The sequence below is a fragment of the Triticum dicoccoides genome, chromosome 3B (genome assembly GCF_002162155.2).
Source record: "Triticum dicoccoides isolate Atlit2015 ecotype Zavitan chromosome 3B, WEW_v2.0, whole genome shotgun sequence".
In the NCBI taxonomy this organism is placed as follows: domain Eukaryota; kingdom Viridiplantae; phylum Streptophyta; class Magnoliopsida; order Poales; family Poaceae; genus Triticum; species Triticum dicoccoides.
The window spans coordinates 432,101,654-432,124,238 of record NC_041385.1 but is presented as its reverse complement, the minus strand read 5'-3'; the positions used below and the strand labels follow the sequence as shown (position 1 = coordinate 432,124,238).

At 47.3% G+C, this 22,585-nt stretch overlaps 1 protein-coding gene across 1 annotated transcript; it reads right to left on the bottom strand.

Annotated features, from left to right (window-relative positions):
• Positions 1–7,997: 7,997 nt before the first annotated feature.
• On the bottom strand, positions 7,998–8,552 carry LOC119281343 (thaumatin-like protein). The gene has a single exon (XM_037561871.1). It carries the CDS (start codon positions 8,550–8,552, stop codon positions 7,998–8,000), a length of 555 nt encoding a protein of 184 aa, XP_037417768.1.
• Between the last annotated feature and the right edge of the window lie 14,033 nt (positions 8,553–22,585).

Below are 22,585 nucleotides of genomic sequence, written 5' to 3'. Positions count from 1 at the left end.
AAATACCGCCCAAGGAGTTCTGGGCAAGGCGTCGCTGCAACCCGTATGAGGAAGACCAAGATCCCACTTTGGTCAACCGTCCGTTCTGGAACAGGTTCCAGTTTGCCATCTTCTTTGATGTTCTCAAAGCCAAGAAGAACCTCTTTTTCAACGTGCACTCCATCGACACCGACCACATGGAGAAGGATCCTGAATACTTTGGTGAAGCTCTTCAGATGTGCACTCAACTGAACATTCTCGGGGTCATGCAATTCAACAAAGATTATGATGTTGATATTGTGGCCCAATTCTATGCCACGGTTCATCTCGGGACTAATGAGGACAGGACACTGACTTGGATGACCAATGGCAAGTTGTTTTCAGTCAAGTGGAAAGCTTTCATGGAGTTGATTGGGGTGGAAGATCTAGGTCTTGAGTCTCCTATCGGCTTTCGCCCACACCGCCGCAACAACACCACTCACAAGCAAGCTCTATGGCCCTACTGCACTTTGAGGATCAACCCTGAGACGAAGAAGGAAACGTATGAGCTGCCTGCCTATCTGGATATCCTTCACCGTGTCTTTAGAGAGACTCTTTTCCCTCGTATCGGGAATCTGGATATGGTTCACTCCTATCTCGTGGACATGCTTCTCTTCTGCCAGCGTCAGAAGGAACAGAACACCGGAGAGTCCCTGGATATCTCTCATGTTATGTGGTCTGAGCTGTTATCTGCTATTTCCAAGCGCAAGTGCCCGATTTATGGTCCGTTCATCATGCTGCTTATTGAGAAGGCCTGGGATCGTGTCTACCCCCAGGTGATACTGGAGACTGGAGAGTTGGTCTCTCACGACATCAAGCATCTGAGGAAGAAGGATAACTGGGGCACTCAGGCCCCTAAGACTGGAGTTCCTTCGTCTGCTACTACCATGGAGACCAAGGAGGAGACTGGGGCTAAGGCTGAGGATGATGATGATGACTACGTGCCTTATGAGGCAGAGCCCTCTTGGGCAAAGAAGCTCAAGCTCAAGATGAAGAAGTTGTTCTGCATGGAGTCTCACGGTCAGTACATGACTCATGTGGCTGAGAAGAAGGCCCGAGGTCGCCACAAGGAGCTCATGCGTCAGTTTGGTGCTACAGTTATCAGTGGATCTGAGGACCAACTTACCGAGGAGGAGGAGTGGATTCAGCAGCACTGCCCGTGGACCGATTCTGATGCCGAGCACTTCCCGACTGACGACGGTGGCGCAGATGATCCCGCTGAGCTCTGATGTGTGTGTCCCTCTTTTGCTATCACCTGGAGCTGTAGCAGCACTCCCTCTCCTTTTTGGTGTCTCGATGCCAAAGGGGGAGAGAGTTTAGGGATTTGTGCTTTGTGTCTTCCGTCTTCTGTGTTTGTGTTTTCCTCGCAATTTTCTTTGTTTGGTTTGTGTCAATGAGACCTAAGTTCCAGCCATATGGTGTGAGACATATGCTACCTTATCTTTCCAGTATCATTATCTATGTCACTATTCAGCTTATGAGTTGCATGCTTATCCTGTTAAGTTATCTATGCTACTCTCATATACCCTGCTTAGGTGGTTGGTTTCTAAATTGTAGGGGGAGCGTTTATCCTAGTTTGTGTGCCGTGCAGTCCAAAGCACTTATCTAGATAGCACACATCTAGGGGGAGCTCATCTACATTTTAGGACGGTGGGGTTTTTGCGCTTGTCCTATATCTCTCATATTGTGCAAATCCAGTATTGTCATCAATCCACCAAAAAGGGGGAGATTGTAAGGGCATATTTCCCCCCAAGATGTTTAGGTGATTGATGACAATGCATGTGCGGACTAATCGTGTGTGTTAAGTTCTTTCAGAGATTCATCCATTGGCACGATACGATTACCTCCCCTTGGTGTTTTATTCAAGACGGTGTAGCTCCTTCATTTCGTTGTTGGTGGACTAGTTTCGTAGGAGTCACCGTACTATCAAGAGGGGATCCGCTTTGGTAAGGCTAGGGTGGAATCAACACGTACACATCCATATCACACCCGACGTTTTCCTTCCGCTTCTTTGGAGCTGCCTTTTCCCCTGTGTCTCCCTTTTCCTGCCACAGCGGTAGTACCGCGGTCCACAGGGGTAGTACCGCCGAAGCACCCAAGTGGTAGTACCGCTCCCCAAGCGGTAGTACCGCTTGTGGTCTTCGGCTGTAGTACCGCAGTGGTTCCGGGCTACTGCCGCCTCGATTCGAGATCGTTGTTTTTCGTGTCGGGTTTTATGGTACTAAGTGCGATAGTAGTAGCGGTAGTACCGCTCCAAGCGGTAGTACCGCGCCTACTCCCATGGTAGTACCGCTCTGGGGCCAGGACCCTGACCTCCTCGTCAGCGCAGCAGTACCGCTGGGTAAGAGCGGTAGTACCGCCCTCAGTGGTAGTACCGCCCTGCCCAAGCGGTAGTACCGCTCTGTGCGGGGCTGTTCAGTGGGGTAACAGTTGGATTGGTTCCCCCACTATATAAAGGTGTCTTCTTCCCCAAAGTTGACCTACCTCTTTCCCCCAAAGCTCCATTGATGCTCCAAGCTCCATTTTCGCCCGATCTCTCTCCCTAGCCAATCAAACTTGTTGATTTGCTCGGGATTGGTTGAGAAGGCCCCGATCTACACTTCCACCAAGAGAAATTTGATTCCCCCCACTTATCCCTAGCGGATCTTGTTACTCTTGGGTGTTGAGCACCCTAGACGGTTGAGGTCACCTCGAAGCCATACTCCATTGTGGTGAAGCTTCGTGGTGTTGTTGGGAGCCACCAAGTGTTGCGGAGATAGCCCCAATCTTGTTTGTAAAGGTTCGGTCGCCGCCTTCAAGGGCACCAATAGTGGAATCACGTCATCTCGCATTGTGTGAGGGCGTGAGGAGATTACGGTGGCCCTAGTGGCTTCTTGGGAAGCATTGTGCCTCCACACCGCTCTAACGGAGACGTACGTCCCCTTAAAAGGAAGGAACTTCGGTAACACATCCTCGTCTCCACCAGCTCCACTCTTGGTTATCTTGTGCCTTTACTTTTGCAAGCTTACTTGTGTTGTATCTATTGCTTGCTTGTGTGCTAGTTGTCTTTGCATCATATAGGTTGTCCACGTAGTTGCACATCTAGACAACCTATTTCGTTGCAAGGTTTGAATTGTTAAAGAAAAGTCTAAAAATTGTTAGTTGCCTATTCACCCCCCTATAGTCAACCATATCGATCCTTTCACCATGTGCTGTTGCGCTCAAGTGTGGCAATCTCCTCTGCCATCGCAAACTGCCATTCAGGATGAACAACAGCATCACGATAAGAGGTAGGCTCAAGTACAACCGAAAAGCCATATCGGCTAGGAGAATAGCGGTCAGGAGGAGGGCAAGATCGAGCCCGAAGACCATAAGTCGGCTGGGAGGAGGAAGACGGTGCACCAGAAGTAGATGGCACATCAGTAGATACATCCATAACACGTCGACGACGGGTATAATGAAAAGGAAAAGTGGGACGGGAAGGAACCATCGGAGGTGATGGAGATGGAGAAGACATGGGTGATGAAGGTGGAGTGTCATGCAATAAGGAAGGAGAAGATACGATAGGAGAAGGTGGTGTTGGATCTGCAATAGTAGGACGAGAAGGAGGAGTAGGAATATGAGGCAAAGAGGGAGGTGTATCAGGAAACGTGAGAAAAGAGATATCCTCTACTAAAAAGGTCAAAGAGGATGGTCGCGTGTAGAATGGACGAGACTCATCAAAAGTCACATCCCTAGAAATACGCATCCGTCGACCGACAGGATCCCAACACCGATAACCCTTATGTTCATCACTGTAGCCCAAACAAAACACTCGACAGACTGAGCGCTTAGTTTGGTGCGTTCTCGGGGGGCAAGGAGAACATAACAAACACAACCAAACATCCGAAGAGCAGAATAATCAGGATAATGATCAGAAAGACACTCTAATACCTCCCCGTAGAGCAGATGAGGGTTGAATGTTTATGAGATATGTGGGAGTGGAGACAGCCTCAGCCCAGAAAAGAGGCGGAAGAGAGGCGGCAATCATCATCGCACGAGTTGTCTCAAGAAGGTGACGATGCTTGCGCTCAGCCACGCCATTCTGAGCGTGAGCACTGGGATAAGAGAACTGAGCAAGAGTACCCTGCTCAGCAAGAAAACCACGCAACATTTTGGAGATATACTCACCAGCAGAATCAACATGAAACACGCGAATAGGTGTAGAGAACTGAGTGTGGACCATGCCGGCAAAACACTTATAAATAGAGAGAACCTCGCTACAAGAAGACATGAAGTAAATCCAAGTGTAGTGAGAGAAATCATCTATAAAAATAATATAGTAGCGATGGCCCCCTTTGGAAGAGAAGGGAGCCGGACCCCACACATCTGAATGTACTAAATCAAAAGGGCGCTGAGACACTGACTCGCTAGTAGGATAAGGTAACTGAACTTGTTTACCAAGCCTACAACCCTGACATTGTAAGGAGACATCTCCTGAGACAGGCCCCAGAAGACCACGACGAACTAAAGACGATAGTCGAGAACCACAAAGGTGACCAAGTCGATGATGCCACTGCTGGAAGGAGCTGGCAGCTGAAGTGACGAAGGCAGATGGACTGGTGAGTGTGGTGGTAGCGGAAGGAACATTAAGCCAGTCCAACTCCCAAAGCCCCTGAGAATCATGGCGGCATGGGCCAGCCCCGACTAGATCCTTCATGTGGCGATCCTGGAAAGTGCAAGAATCAACATCAAGAATGACGCGACAACCAGAATCAGTAAGCCGACCCACAGAAAATAGGTTCATAGCAAGGCGAGGCACATGAGAAACATCTGGAACATAAAAGGAAGAAGTGGCAAGAGTGCCTCGACTGGCAACAGGAAGAGGAGTACCATCAGCTGTAAGAACATTAAAAGGAAAATCGAGAGATCTACGAGAGGACAAGATAGAAGAATCGGATGACATATGAAATGAAGCTCCAGAATCCAAAACCCATGGGGATGTACCTGACTGTGTAGACAGTGGTCGCTCAGCACTAGAAGCACCAGTCACAGAGCCCGCGGTACCCGTAGAAGAACCTGAAGCAGCAAGTAGACGCTTGAGCTTCATAATATCTTGCTCAGTCAAGGAGACAGTAGACGGCGTCGAGGAAGAAGCACGAGTCCCAGAAGAAGAATTGCGCTCCCTATTACGCATATCACGCTTCTTCTTGAAGCAGTCAGACTCTGGGTGACCATCCCTGTTGCAGTAGTCACAATGAGTACGAGGATGAGAGCGGCCTTCACGAGAGCGGGCCTCACTACCCGGAGGAGTGGGCAGTAGCAGGGGAGCACTGGAGCGAGAAGACACTAGAGGAGTAGCAGCTCGAGTAGCGAGCACAGAGGGAACCTGAAGTAAACCAGCACCACGAAGGCGAGTCTCCTCAGCACGAAGCTCAGAAAGCACCTCAGAAATAGGAACACGACCACGAGCAAACAACTGAGCACGTCGAGGCTCAAACTCCCCACGGAGCCGTGACAAGAACTCATAGATGCGCTGAAACTCCAATCTGACCTCACAGTCTGGCAACACGGGCAATTGCCACAAACAGTAGTGCGAAGGGAGCCAAGCTGGCGCCAGATAGCAGAACTCTGAGTGTAGAACTCATCAATAGTGAAGTCTCCCTGCTGAAGAGCATGCTCCTGACGGACCACAGACAAGTAGAGAGAATCACCAGAGGGCTGATAGCGCTGACGAAGATGAGTCCACATCTCAAAGACAGTACCGAGGCCTATAAACTCAGAAGCAAACTGAGGCAAAACACTGGAAGTGAGAATAGTCGCAGCACGAGCATCATCATCACACCACTGAGTGTAAACAGCCAGATCGTCACGATAAACAGAAAGAGCATTTGAATAATCCAAGACCTCCTGGTCATAAGCAGCATCTGCATCATCAGCAGCAACCCTGGCTGCAGCCCTATCAGCATCAGAAGCATCTGCGTCAATAGCTGGTGGTGTCGGCGATGGGGTAGGAGCCACAGGAGGCACTGGGCGCGGAGGACATGGGACCTCACCGGAAAGAACACCCCAGAGGCGAATGCCACACATGTGAATGCGCATAAAGGCAATGAACTCAGCATAGTTAGCCCCATCGAATATCACTGGGCAGCGCAGAATGGCAACATAGCCAGATGACGCCAAAGACATGGTGCTCCTTTTCTGTCTTGAGAATAGCAAAGGTTACCCAAGACTCAACTGGCCAAGATGAGAGCGGCCAGAACTAGCAGCAGATCGAGACAACCAGAGAAATTAGCCCAAAACATTGGAAACCGACATGCAACTAGTGGGCCGAAATGAAGCAGCAGCAGTCAGCCAGAGGCCCAGTTCCACTCGTCCTCGTAAGAGCACCCGAACCCGAGGGCTAGTGCCCCTCATCTTCTCGCGAAACAGCCACAGAACGCGCGATGGCGGCGGCTGGCGAAGAGATCGCGGGGCCGTGGCCAAGAGGAAGCGGCGGCCGGCTGAGACGTCGCGGGGCCGCGGCCGAGAGCCGTGGCCGAGAGGAAGCGGCGGTCGGCAGAGACGTCGCGGGGCTGCGGCCGGGAGGAAGCGGCGGCTGGCTGAGACGTCGCGGGGCGGCGGTGTTGGAAATATGCCATAGAGGCAATAATAAAATGGTTATTATTATATTTCCTTGTTCACGATAATTGTCTATTGTTCATGCTATAATTGTGTTATCTGGAAATCGTAATACATGTGTGAATACATAAACCATAACATGTCCCTAGTGAGCCTCTAGTTGACTAGCTCGTTGATCAACAGATAGTCATGATTTCCTGACTATGGACATTGGATGTCATTGATAACGGGATCACATCATTAGGAGAATGATGTGATGGACAAGACCCAATCCCAAGCATAGCACAAGATCGTGTAGTTCGTTTGCTAGAGCTTTTACAATTTAAAGTATCATTTCCTTAGACCATGAGATCGTGTAACTCCCGGATGCCGTAGGAGTGCTTTGGGTGTACCAAACGTCACAACGTGACTGGGTGACTATAAAGGTATACTACAGGTATCCCCGAAAGTATCTGTTGGGTTGACACGGATCGAGACTGGGATTTGTCACTCCGTATGACGGAGAGGTATCTATGGGCCCACTTGGTAATGCATCATCATAATGAGCTCAATGTGACCAAGTGGTTGGTCACGGGATCATACATTACCGTACGAGTAAAGTGACTTGCCAGTAACGAGATTGAACGAGGTATTGGGATACCGACGATCGAATCTCGGGCAAGTAACGTACCGATCGACAAAGGGAATTGTATACGGGATTACTTGAATTCTCGACATCGTGGTTCATTCGATGAGATCATCGTGGAACATGTGGGAGCCAACATGGGTATCCAGATCCCGCTGTTGGTTATTGGCCGGAGAGCTGTCTCGGTCATGTCTGCGTGATTCTCGAACCCGTAGGGTCTACACACTTAAGGTTCGGTGACGCTAGGGTTGTAGAGATATTAGTATGTGGTAACCCGAAAGTTGTTCGGAGTCCCGGATGAGATCCCGGACGTCACGAGGAGTTCCGGAATGGTCCGAAGGTGAAATATTGTATATATATGAAGTCCAGTTTCAGCCACCGGGAAAGTTTCGGGGGTCACCGGTATTGTACCGGGACCACCGGAAGGGTCTCGGGGGTCCACTCGGTGGGGCCACCTATCCCGGAGGGCCCCGTGGGCTGGAGAGGGAAGGGAACCAGTCCTTGGTGGGCCGGTGCGCCCCCCTTGGGCCTCCCCCTGCGCCTAGGGTTGGAAACCCTAGGGGTGGGGGGCGCCCCACTTGGCTTGGGGGGCAAGTTATCTAAAAAAAAACATGAGCTCCAAGACGCCAAACAAACACAAGAACACTGATGCTGATCCTCCATCAGTTTATTCTCTGGTTACAACCATACGTACGTGACAACGACGATCAGATGGCTAAGAGCTCGTGGTGCATCCCATGCCCATGCACGGACGCAGCGATCCGCGGGAGCTCGATCATGGGCAGAAGACGACCTTGTAGTCGCTGTAGGCCGGGCAGGCGCGGTACTTGCCGTCGCCGGGGCGGTGGTTTCCGTCGGGACATCCGGGGTCCCTGCACCGGATCACGCCGCCGTCCCCAGCTCCGCTGCAGGAGAAGTCCATGGGCAGGGTGAAGCCGTCGACGACCGATATGCCGTACCTGCCCGGGGCGCCGCCGTTCGCGAGGTTGAACTCGGCCAGCGTCGCGGGGGGCTTGCCCGAGAGCACGCAGCGCAGGGCGCCGCCGCAGTCGCCGGTCTGGTAGCCCCCGCGGCCCGTGGCGGGGTGGAAGGCGCAGCCCGTGCGCGGCCAGATCCTGCCGCTCGTCCCGCCGGCCGCGAACGTCAGCGTCCACGTCTCGCCTGGCGCCAGCTGCGTGCCGCCGCCGCCGCTCACCGGCATCGCGGCCGCGCACACTGGGAAGGGGCACCGGTTGGTGATGCTGAAGGTGGCTGCGCCGGCGCCTGCCGTGAAGGCCACCAGGAGGAGGATGACGGCGAGGGCCAAAGAGGTGGCTGCCGGAGTTGCCATTGTAGTTGACTACTTGACTTTGTAGTTTGTCCCGGTGGAGTGAGCGAGCGAGCTGGGCGCGAGTGTGTTCACGCAGCGCGATGGCCGGGCGTATTTGTAGAGGATGGACGCCCGTGCGAAGTTTTTTTCCTTTTGCCCGTGCGAAGTCGTCGAGGAGAGAAGAATAAAAAGAGAGACGGGGAGAGAGAAAGTAATAGTCAAATTATGGGGAAATTCAACGCTAGTGTCTACACTGTGGAGTATAATTTTTGCTGAATATTCCCTCCGTCCGAAAATACTCCGACAAGTATTTTCGGACCAAGGAAGTATAATCTCACAGTGAGGTGTGAATCTTTAGGAGAAACAAGAGAAAAACACTTGTTTAGCTAAGATCGTGGTGTCAGATCACAAGCTTATAATGGGAGCACAGTAAACTGAATTCATGGCATCTTTTCATTTTCCAAAATAATTCCTAATTTTGTCCGACTGTTTATTGGGCTCAATAACTGCTCGCTCTGTTCCATAATATAAAAGCGTTTTTGACACTACATTAGTTCTTATTCAAAGTACCCATGCTTCTTTTTTAACTGAACAAATGGATCGACACCAAACAAAATGGTCTTTGGTAAATTAAGTTTCTCTTGTGGTAATTTGCAAAAAAAAAATTTGCGGTGATCATGGTTAAGGCCAACTTCAACGCATAACCGTAAAATGGACGTTCGTGCCCGTTTGTGGTCATCCGTGCGTTGTTGCACGCAACGGCCTGACGCAATCGGCAAGAGCATACGGATTTAACTAAAATTCAAATAAAAAACGCATCAAAAGTAATTTAAAAGATAACTATATGTTACATTAAACATCTAAAAGTCACGATCAACTGTTCAACATGCATTAAACTTAAACTTGACACTTTTTATCAAAAAGAAACAAGTCGTCGTCGTCTTCACTGATGACATCATCACCGTCTTCCTCATCTGCGCCGAGGTCGACGAAGGGAGGCGGCTGCGGCACCTGCACTACATGGGGGGGGGGGGGTGACCATGTATCGGCGCCAACCCACACGGCCAGCGCAGACACCAACTCCGGCATACACGACAGGGTCGAAGTTCACCACCAGGACTGGCCCACCGCCGTCGTGTTCCACCGGGGCTCCACGTCGTCTAGATCCTACATCTCCTCGAGCTCGAGGATGGAGACGTCCCTGGCGGCCGAAAGTGCCATCTGCACCTCCAGGCCGTCCAACTGGGCGTTATCGAACTCCATCGCCGAGTCCGCCATCACCTTCCTCACCAGCTCCTCCTCCTCTTCGGCCATCATAGGCTGATGTGGATCTGGTGGTGGCAGGGGCGGCGAGGGTGTACGTCCGCTCACTCGTCTCTAGAGCGCGGGCGGGGAGGTCTTGGAGGACGCAGTGCCCTAGATCACGTTGGTGTCGAGCTAGCACGACTAGCAAAAAATGTCTGCCGGTGCATGTTGTGCTCATCCCAGAACCAAGTGTCCCAAAGCAATGAAGTGATGGTGTACCTGGGATCATTGACGAGGTCCGGCTGCAAAGAGGCCCGACGACGGTTGATCTCGAGAAGCCATGCACAGTCGCTCGCCGGAATGGCAGGCACTAGCACCGGATCTGGGCTCATATGCCAGCCGGTCAGTAGGTGGGTGTCCTGCCACTGCACTGGGTGGAGGTGTCCTAGTAGCGCTGGCACACCCCCCCCCCTTCACGCACGGGCGGATCCGCGTCGCTGCATTTCGCAGGGCAATGGTGAAGCCGGCGGCGTGATACGTCTCCAGCGCATTTGTAATTTTAATTGTTCCATGCTATTATATTATCAATCTTGGATGCTTTATATGCCTTTATATGCTATTTTATATTATTTTTTGGGACTAACCTTTTAACTCAGTGCCTAGTGTCGGTTCCTGTTATTTGCTTGTTTTTAACTTTTCAAAAAATCAATATCAAATGAAGTCCAAACATGATGAAACTTTATGGTGATTTTGGACCAGAAGGGACCCTAGAAGGTTTCAGAGGAGGCCATAAGACTTACGGGAGAGCCATGAGCTCACCAGGCGCGCCCTCTAAGCTCGTGACTCCCAGACAACTCTATTTAACCTAATTCCACCTCTATAAATTCCCATACATTCCCAAATCAACAGAGAGGCACATGAAACACTTTTTCTGCCGCCGCAAGCTTCTGTTCTTTCATGATCCCATCTGGAGGCCTTTTCCGGTACTTTGCCGGAGGGGAAATTGATCACGGAGGGCCACTACATCAACCTTGTTGCCCTATTGATGATGCGTGATGGTTCATCACCAACCTATGGGTCCATAGCTAGTAGCTAGATGGCTTCTTCTCTCTCTTTGATCTTCAATACCATGTTCTCCTTGATCTTCTTGGAGTTCTATCCGATGTAATCTTCTTTTGCGGTGTGTTTTTGGGATCAGATGAATTATGGGTTTATGATCAAATTACTCATTGAGTAATTTCTGAACTTTATTATGCATGATTGTTATAACTTTGTATTTCTCTCCGATCTATCCGTTTGATTTGGCCAACTAGACTGATTTATCTTCAGTTTGTGATGGGTTCAATCTTACGTTGTCCTCACGCGGTGATAGAAAGGGTAGCGAGACACGTATTTGTGTTGTTGCCATTAAGGGTAAAACGATGGAGTTTATTCATATTGCTTGTGTTTACTTTGTCTATATCATGTCATCTTTCTTACAACGTTACTATATTGTCATGAACTTAATACCATAAATGCATGCTAGATAGCGGTTGATTGGTGGAGTAATAGTAGTAGCAGGAGTCGGTCTACTTGTCACGGACGTGATGCCTATATACATGATCATTGTCATAAATAACATCATAACTATGCACATTTTTATCAGTTGCCCAACAGTAATTTGTCTACCTATCATATGATATTGTTTCGAGAGAGAAGCCTCTAGTGAAAACTATGGCCCCGAGTCTACTTAATCATATTATAAAAAACCAAAAATACCTTGCTGCAGTTTATTTACTTTTCTTTTGTTTTGCAACTTATCTATCTACTACTACAAGATTTAATCCTTGCAAGTAACGAGTTTAAGGGGATTGACAACCCTTTTGCCGGCGATGAGTGCAAGTATTTGCTTTTGTGTGTGCAAGTGTTGTTCACTAGGGTTTATGCGATTCTCCTATTAGTTTGATAAATCTTGGTTCTCACTGAGGGACATACTTATCAACTATTATATTGCTTCATCCTTCCTCTTCGAGGAAAATCTCAATGCAGCTCACAAGTAGCAGAAAGAATTTCTGGCGCCATTGCCGGCGAGACATCATCAAATCACTACGTACCTTCACTTAAACTATAATCTACTTGCTCTACTTTTATTTGCCTTTGTCTCTCATTTTCATCTCTCTCCACTTCTCTAAAATCGAAAAACACAAGAATATTTTTGTTTGCTCATTTGCTTGCTTGGTCAGTATGTCTCAAGAGAACAATACGTTGTGTGATTTTCAGATACTAACAATAATGATTTTATTAGTACTCCAATTGCACCCCTCCTCCACTACTACGGAGTCATATGATATTAATGTTGCTTTGCTAAATCTTGTTATAAAAGAATAATTTTCTAAAAATCACAATGAAGATGTTGCATCCCATCTTAATATCTTCGCCGAATTATGAAGGAAATATGCCCTAGAGGGAATAATAAAGTTGTTATTTTATATTTTCTTATGTCATGATAAATGTTTATTATTCATGCTAGAATTGTATTACCCGGAAACTTGATACACGTGTGAATACATAGATAAAACACCGTGTCACTAGTATGCCTCTACTAGACTAGCTCGTTGATCAAAGATGGTTAAGTTTCCTAGCCATAGACATGTGTTGTCATTTGATGAACGGGATCACATCATTAGGAGAATGATGTGATGGACAAGACCCATCCGTTAGCTTAGCATAATGATCGTTCAGTTTTATTGCTACTGCTTTCTTCATGTCAAATACATATTCCTCCGACTATGATATTATGCAACTCCCGGACACTGGAGGAATGCCTTGTGTGCTATCAAACGCTACAATGTAACTGGGTGATTATAAAGATGCTCTACAGGTATCTCCGAAGGTGTTTGTTGGGTTGGCATAGATCGAGATTAGGATTTTTTACTCCAAGTATCGGGGAGGTACCTCTGGGCGCTCTCAGTAATGCACATCATATGAAGCCTTGCAAGCAATGTGACTAATGAGTTAGTTGCGGGATGATGCATTATGGAACGAGTAAATAGACTTGCCGGTAATGACATTGAACTAGGTATGAAGATACCGACGGTCGAATCTTGGGCAAGTAACATACCGATGACAAAGGGAATAACGTATGTTGACATAGCGGTTCGACCGATAAAGATCTTCATAGAATATGTGGGAACCAATATGAGCATCCAGGTTTCGCTATTGGTTATTGACCGGGGAGGTGTCTCGGTCATGTCTACATAGTTCTCGAACCCGTAGGGTCCGCACGCTTAACGTTCGATGACGATGTGTATTATATGAGTTATGTGTTTTGGTGACCGAAGGTTGTTCAGAGTCCCGAATGAGATCATGGACATGATGAGGAGTCTCGAAATGGTCGAGAGGTAAAGATTGATATATTGGAAGGTAGTATTCAGACACCGGAAGTGTTCCGGAGTGCATCGGGTACATACCGGAGTACCGGAGCGGTTACCGGAAACCCCCGGGGAAAGATATGGGCCATATGGGCCATAGGAGGGAGGCTAACCAGCCCACAAGGGGCTGGCGCACCCCCCACAAGGGAGGAGGCCTAATTGGACTAGGGAAGGGGGCGCCACCCCCTTTCCTTCTCCTACTCCCTCTTGTTCCCCCTTTCCCCCTCCAGTAAAAGGAAGGGAGGCCGAATCCAACTAGGAGTCCAAGTGGGACTCCTTCCCACTTGGGGCGCACCTAGGCCGGCCTCCTCTCCCTCCCTCCTTTATATACGGGACGGGGGCGCCCCTAGAAGACACACCAATTGCTCCAAGCCGTGTGCAGCACCCCCTCCATAGTTTACGCCTCTGGTCATATTCTCGCGGTGCTTAGGCGAAGCCCTGTGTAGATCACATCACCATCATCGTCACCACGCCGTCATGCTGGCGGAACTCATGTACTCCTTCGACCCTCTACTGGATCAAGAGCCCGAGGGACGTCAACGTGTTGAACGTGTGCAGAACTCGGAGGTGACGTACGTTCGGTACTCGATCGGTTGGAATGAGAAGACGTTCGACTACATCAACCGCGTTGAGCAAATGCTTCCTTTTTCAGTCTACGAGGGTACGTGGACACAGTCTCCCCCTCCCGTTGTTATGCATCTCCTAGATAGATCTTGCGTGAGCGTAGGAATTTTTTTTAAATTGCATGCTGCGTTCCCCAACAGTGGCATCCGAGCCAGGTCTATGTGTAGATGATATGCACGAGTAGAACACAAAGAGTTATGGGCGGTGATTCTCATACTTCTTACCACCAATGTCTTATTTTGATTCGACGGTATTGTTGGATGAAGCGGCCCGGACAAACCTTACATGAACACGTTCATGACACCGGTTCCACCGATAGACATGCAACTAGTTTTGCATAAAGGTGGCTGGCAGGTGTCTGTTTCTCCAACTTTAGTTGAATCGAATTTGACTGTGGCCGGTCCTTATGAAGGTTAAAACAGCAAACTTGATAATCACCGTTGTGGTTTTTGTGCCGTAGGTAAGAACGATTCTTGCTAGAAGCCCGTAGCAGCCACGTAAAACTTGCAACAACAAAGTAGAGGACGTCTAACTTGTTTTTGCAGGGCATGTTGTGATGTGATATGGTCAAGACATGATGTGATATATGTTGTTGTATGAGATGATCATGTTTTGTAGAAGTTATGGCAATTGGCAGGAGCCTTATGGTTGTCGCTTTATTGTATGAAATACAAACGCCATGTAATTGATTTACATATTATCACTAAGCGGTAGCGATAGTCGTAGAAGCAATAGTTGGCGAGACGACCATGATGCTACGATGGAGATCAGGGTGTCAAGCCGATGACGATGGAGATCATGACATTGCTTTGGTGATGGAGATCAAAAGCACAAGATAATGTTGGCCATATCATGTCACATATTTTGATTGCATGTGATGTTTATCTTTTTGCATCTTATTTTGTTTAGTACGGGCGGTAGCATTTTAAGATGATCCCTTAACTAAATTTCAAGGTATAAGTGTTCTCCCCGAGTATGCATCATTGCGAAAGTTCTTCGTGCTGAGACACCATGTGATGATCGGGTGTGATAAGCTCTACGTTCAAATACAATTGGTGCAAGCCAGTTTTGCACATGCGGAATACTCGGGTTAAACTTGACGAGCCTAGCATGTACAAACATGGCCTCGGAACACTGGAGACTGAAAGGTCGAACGTGAATCATATAGTGGATATGATCAACATAGAGATGTTCACCATTGATGACTACTCCATCTCACGTGATGATCGGACATGGTTTAGTTGATTTGGATCGCGTATCATTTAGATGACTTGAGGGATGTCTATCTAAGTGGGAGTTCTTAAGTAATTTGATTAATTGAACTTTAATTTATCATGAACTTAGTCCTGATAGTATTTGCAAATTATGTTGTAGATCAATAGCTCGTGTTGTAGCTCCCTTATGTTTTTGATATGTTCCTAGAGAAAACTAAGTTGAAAGATGATAGTAGCAATGATGCGGACTGGGTCTGTGATCTAAGGATTATCCTCATTGCTGCACAGAAGAATTATGTCCTTGATGCACCGCTAGGTGACAAACCTATTGCAAAAGTAGATACAAACGTTATGAATGTTTGGCCAGCTTGATATGATGACTACTTGATAGTTTAGTGCACCATGCTTTACGGCTTAGAATCGGGACTTCAAAAACGTTTTGAATGCCACGGAGCATATGAGATGTTCCAAGAGCTAAAATTGGTATTTCAGGCTCATGCTCGTGTCGAGAGGTATGAGACCTCTGACAAGTACTTTTCCTACAAGATGGAGGAGAATAGCTCAACCAGTGAGCATATGCTCAGAATGTCTGAGTAGTACAATCGCTTGAATCAAGTGGGAGTTAATCTTCCAGATAAGATAGTGATTGACGAAGTTCTCTAGTCACTATCACCAAGTTACTGGACCTTCATGATGAACTATAATATGCAAGGGATGAAGAAAATGATTCCCAAGCTCTTCATGATGCTGAAATCAATGAAGGTAGAAATCAAGAAAGAGCATCAAGTGTTGATGATTGACAAGACCACTAGTTTCAAGTAAAGGGCAAAGGGAAAGAAAGGGAACTTCAAGAAGAATGGCAAGAAAGTTGTCACTCCCGTAAATAAGCCCAAAGCTGGACCTAAGCCTGAAACTGAGTGCTTCTACTGCAAAGGAAATGGTCACTGGAAGCGTAATTACCCCAACTATTTGGCGGAAAAGAAGGATAGCAAAGTGAACAAAGGTATATTTGATATACATGTTATTGATGTGTACCTTACTAGTGCTCATAGTAGCCCCTGGGTATTTGATACCTGTTCGGTTGCTAAGGTTAGTAACTCGAAATAGGAGTTGCAGAATAAATAGAAACTAGTTGAGGGTGAAGTGGCGATGTGTGTTGGAAGTGGTTCCAAGATTGATATGATCATCATCGCACACTCCCTATACTTTCAGGATTAGTGTTGAACCTAAATAAATGTTATTTGGTGTTTGTGTTGAGCATGAATATGATTAGATCATGTTTACTGCAATACGGTTATTCATTTAAGACAGAGAGTAATTGTTATTCTGTTTACATGAATAAAACCTTCTATGGTCATACACTCAATGTTAATGGTTTATTGGATCTCGATCGTGGTGATACACATATTCATAATATTGATGCCAAAAGATGCAAAGTTGATAATGATACTGCAACTTATTTGTGGACTCCATACTGCAAAGTTGATATTGATGCGTTTAGGTCATATCAATGTAAAGCGCATGAAGAAACTCCATGCAGATGGACTTTTGGAATGACTTTATTATGAATCATTTGATACTTGCAAACCGTGCCTTATGGGCAAGATGACTAAAACTCCATTCTTTGGAACAATGGAACGAACTAATGACTTATTGGAAATAATACATATCGATGTATGCGGTCCAATGAGCATTGAGGCTCATGGCGGGTATCACTATTTTCTGACCTTCACACATGATTTGAGCAGATATGGTTATATCTACTTAATGAAACACAAGTCTAAAACATTTGAAAAGTTCAAATAATTTCAGAGTGAAGTGGAGAATCATCGTAACAAGAAAATAAAGTTTCTACGATCTGATAGTGGAGGCGAATATTTGATTTACGAGTTTGGCCTTCATTTAAAACAATGTGGAATAGTTTCACAACTCACGCCACCTGGAACACCACAGTGTAATGGTGTGTCTGAACATCATAACCGCACTTTATTAGATATGGTGCGATCTATGATGTCTCTTGCCGATTTACCACTATAGTTTTGGGGATATGCATTAGAGACAGCCGCATTCACGTTAAAAAGACCACCGTCAAAATCCGTTGAGACGACACCGTATGAACTATGGTTTGGCAAGAAACCTAAGCTGTTGTTTCTTAAAGTTTGGGGATGCGATGCTTATGTCAAAAGGCTTCAGCCTGATAAGATCGAACCCAAATCGGAGAAGTGCGTCTTCATGGGATACCCTAAAGAAACAATTGGGTACACCTTTTACCATAGATCTGAAGACAATATCTTTGTTGCCAAGAATGGAACCTTTCTAGAGAAGGAGTTTCTCTGGAAAGAAGTGAGTAGGAGGAAAGTAGAACTTGATGAGGTAATTGCACCTTCTCTCAATTTGGAAAGTAGCTCATCTAATAAATCCGTTCCCGTGATGCCTACACCAACTTGAGTGGAAGTTAATGATAATGATCATGAAACTTCAGATCAAGTTGCTAAAGAACCTCGTAGGTCAACCAGAGCATGATCCGCACCAGAGTGGTACGGTAATCTTGTTCTGGAAGTCATGTTACTTGACCATGACGAACCTACGAACTATGAAGAAGCTATGATGAGCCCAGATTTCAACAAATGCTTAAGGCCATGAAATCTGAAATAGGATCCATGTATGAGAACAAATTATGGACTTTGGTGGATTTGCTCAATGATCGGGGACCCATAGAAAATAAATGGATTTTCAAGAGGAAGACGAACGGTGATGGTAGTGTTACTATCTACAAAGCTCGAATTGTCGCAAAAGGTTTTCGACAAGTTCAAGGTGTTGATTATGATGAGATTTTCTTACTCGCATCGATGCTTAAGTCTGTTAGAATCATGTTAGCAATTGCCGCATTTTATGAAATCTGGCAAATGGATGTCAAAACTGCATTCCTTAATGGATATTAAAGAAGAGTTGTATATGATGCAACCAGAAGGTTTTGTCAATCCTAAAGGTGCTAACAAAGTGTGCGAGCTCCAGCAATCCATTTGTGGACTGGTGCAAGCATCTCAGAGTTGGAATATATGCTTTGATAAGGTGATCAAAGTATATGGTTTTATACAGACTTATGGAGAAGCCTGTATTTACAAGAAAGTGAGTGGGAGCACTACAACCTTTCTGATAAGTATATGTGAATGACATAGTGTTGATCAGAAATGATGTAGAATTTTCTAGAAAGCATAAAGGAGAGTTTGAAAGGAGTTTTTCAAAGAAAGACTATCATGGTACTTAGTCTGACAGTAAGAATAGGGGGTACGTATGAGGAGGCGAGGCCCTAGCTATGGCGAGGTTGTACACACAAGTTTACGAGTTTAGGCCCCTCTCGGAGGAGGTAAAAGCCCTAAGTCTCGGTGCCGTGAGGCGGTCGACTGGAATATGGGTATGTGATGACCCACAAGTGTAGGGGATCTATCATAGTCCTTTCGATAAGTAAGAATGTCGAACCCAACGAGGAGCAGAAGGAAATGATAAGCTATTTTCAGTAAGGTATTCTCTGCAAGCACTGAAATTAACGGTAACAGATAGTTTTGTGATAAGGTAATTCATAATGGGTAACAAGCAATGAAAGTAAATAAGGTGCAGCAAGGTGCCCCAATCCTTTTTGTAGCAAAGGACAAGCCTGGACAAATTCTTATATGAAGGAAAATGCTCCCGAGGACACATGTGAATTATCGTCAAGCTAGTTTTCATCACGCTCGTATGATTCGCGTTCGTTACTTTGATAATTTGATATGTGGGTGGACCCGTGCTTGGGTACTACCCTTTCTTGTACAAGCATCCCACTTATGAGTTAACCCCTATTGCAAGCATCCGCAACTACAAAAGAAGTATTAAGGTAAACCTAACCATAACATGAAACGTGTGGATCCAAATCATCCCCTTACGAAGCAACGCATAAACTAGGGTTTAAGCTTCTGTCACTCTAGCAACCCATCATCTACTTATTACTTCCCAATGCCTTCCTCTAGGCCCAAACAATGGTGAAGTGTCATGTAGTCGACATTCACATAACACCACTAGAGGAGAGACAACATACATCTCATCAAAATATTGAACAAATACCAAATTCACATGATTACTTATAGCAAGACTTCACCCATGTCCTCAGGAACAAACGTAACTACTCACAAATCATGTTCATGTTCATAATCAGAGGGGATTTAATATGCATTAAGGATCTGAACAAATGATATTCCACCGAATAAACCAACTAGCATCAACTACAAGGAGTAATCAGCACTACTAGCAACCCACAGGTACCAATCTGAGGTTTTGGTACAAAGATTGGATACAAGAGATGAACTAGGGCTTGAGAGGAGATGGTGCTGGTGAAGATGTTGATGAAGATTGACCCCCTCCCGATGAGAGGATCGATGGTGATGACGATGGTGATGATTTCCCCTTCCCAGAGGGATGTTTCCCTGACAGAACAGCTCTGCCGGAGCCCTAGATTGGTTCCGCCAAGGTTCCGCCTCGTGGCGGTGGTGTTTCGTCCCAAAAGCTTGCTTCTGATTTTTTCCAGGGTAAAAGTCTTGATATAGCAGAAGATGGTCACCGGAAGGCTGCCAAGGGCCCACGAGGCAGGTAGGCGCACCCATGGGGGTAGGGCACGCGCCCCACCCTCGTGGACGGTGGGTGGCCCCCCTCTGGGACTTCTTCTGCTCAATATTTTTTATTAATTCCAAAAAAGACTTTCGTGGAGTTCCAGGACTTTTGGAGTTGTGCAGAATAGGTCTCTAATATTTGCTCCTTTTCCACCCCAGAATTCCAGCTGCCGGCATTCTCCCTCTTCATGTAAACCTTGTAAAATTAGAGAGAATAGGCATAAGTATTGTGACATAACGTGTAATAACAACCCATAATGCAATAAATATCGATATAAAAGCATGTTGCAAAATGGACGTATCAACTCCCCCAAGCTTAGACCTCGCTTGTCCTCAAGCAGAAGCCGAAATCGAAAAATATGTCCACATGTTTAGAGATAGAGGTGTCGATAAAATAAAATACAGACATGAGGGCATCATGATCATTCTTATAAAAACAACATATATATTTTTTCATATGATTTCTTATGCTAAAGTAACAATCTATTCACAATGTCAAGTATGAATCAGAAACTTCATTGAAAACTAACAAACTATAACCTCAGTCATTGAAGCAATTGCAATTTATCATACTATCGAAAAGAGTCAATGTAAGAGCTTTTCAGCAAGTCCACATACTCAACTATCATCTAGCCTTTCACAATTGCTAACACTCACGCAATACTTATGGGTATGGAGTTTTAATCGGATACAGAGAAAGATAGGGGCTTATAGTGTTGCCTCCCAACCTTTAGCTCTAGGGTAATGTCAACAATAATAGTCCGCCGGTCACCCCCCGATTCCATTTTGAGACTTTATGGCTCTCCCAGGCCGGGTTTACCGACGCCTTTGCGCTCGGTGGATCGAGGCTCGTGCCCATCCTCACCCTCGACCCCCTTTGGCCATTGATGCGTGGCACTTCTGTGTGAAACGCGGTAGACAATTCATGAAGGGATGGGGTGCGAACTTGGGTCGAGACTTACGGGAGCGCAAGAAGGTGTTGTTATCCGCGATTCAGGCCCTCGACCTGCGGGCTCACACGGTGGGTCTTTCTCTGGACGAGTGGCTTTCTTGATATGACCTTGAAGACCAGCTCTCCGTGATCTACACCGATGAGGAGGCCTATTGGCGCCTCCGTGGTGCCCAGAAATGGGTCTTGAAGGGCGACGCGAATACGGCATACTTCTAGGCCATCGCCAACGACCGCCGTAGACGCAACACCATCCCCCTCTTATGGGATGGTGGGACTCTCCTTCAAGACCCCCGCGACATCCAGGCCCATGTCGACGGTTTCTATAGATCCTTATTCTCTACCGCTCCTAGGAGCGACATCTCTCTTGCCCCCGATTGTTGGGCTGGTTCCCAGTTGGTGTCTGTCTTGGAGAACGCGGCCCTTACGGCCCCCTTCTCCGAGCATGAGGTATGGGATGCCATCAAGGGCATGAACCCATCCTCGGCGCCGGGGCCGGATGGCCTCCTGGTCAATTTTTTCCAGACCTTCTGGAACGTGATTAAACCGGAGGTCATGGCCATCTTCGACGAGTTCTACATTGGCTCCATTGATCTCGGGCGCCTCAATTACGGGATCACCTCTCTCATTCCCAAGGTCCCTAGGGCGTCTGGCATCCGCCAGTTTCGCCCGATCACGGTTATTAATGTGATCTTCCGGATCCTGGCCAAAGGGTACGCCAATAGGGTGACCCTGCTGGCTGACCGTGTGACTCACCCCAACCAGTCGGCCTTCATTAAGGGCTGTTACATCCTGGATGGGGTCCTTGTCCTTCATGAAGTCCTTCATGAGATCCGCGTCAAACACCTCAAGGCGGTTTTTCTGAAGATTGATTTCCACAAGGCCTACGATACGGTTAGCTGGTCCTTCCTCCAGGAAGTCCTTCTTCAGAAGGGCTTCGACGACCGGTGGATCTCTAGAGTCATGCAAATGGTCTCTTGCGGTCGCACGGCTGTGAACATCAACGGTGAGATTGGCCCTTTCTTCCCCACAAGGCGACCCCTTCTCCCCGTTCTTGTTCAATATGGTGGTGGACGCGCTTGCCTCCATTCTAGATAAGGCAAAAGCCGCTGGCCATATTTGTGGGATTACTCCTCACCTTGCCGGTGGCTCCGGGATCTCCATCCTCCAGTATGCTGACGACACTATCATCATGGTCGAAGGCTCGGAGACGGACATCGCCAACCCCAAGTTCCTCCTTCTCTGCTTCCAACAGATGTCGGGCCTCAAGATCAACTTCGACAAGAGTGATGTTATGGTGATGGGATACTTCCCCTCTAAATCTTTGGCCATTGCCAACAGACTTAATTGCCGCCTGGGCTCCTTCCCCACAACCTACCTGGGACGCCCATTAGTGACTCTCGGCTCACCGTCGCGGACTTGCGCCTCTCCGTGGCCAAGCTCCAAACGCGCATCGAGCCCTGGCAGGGGAGGTGGCTGTCCAAGGCAGCCCAGACTATTCTCATCAACTCCTCTCTCTCCATCCTCCTCTTGTTTCTCATGAGCTTCTATAGCCTCCACGAGTCTCTCCACAAGGAGATCGCCAAGGTCCAGTCCCGCTTTTACTGGGCGGGCGACAACGACAAGCAGAAGTACCATATGGTCAGCTGGCCGGACATCTACAAGCCCAGGGAGCAAGGTGCCCTGGGCATCATGTGCTCTAAACGGATGAATATCACCCTTCTCTCTCGCTGGCTTTGGCACATCTCGTAAGGTCACGGTGGCCTCTGGCTTGACATTATCTAGAACAAATACTGGCGCGGACAGCCCCTCGCCTTCTGCCAGAAATCTGGCGGTTCTCAGTTCTAGCAGTCTATTGTCCAGCTTCTCCCGGTCCTCTGTATCGGGACCTCCATCTCGGTGGGATCCGGAATATCGACGCTCTTCTGGTTTGATCGCTGGGCCCGGGACACTCCCTTTGCAGTCCGCTTCC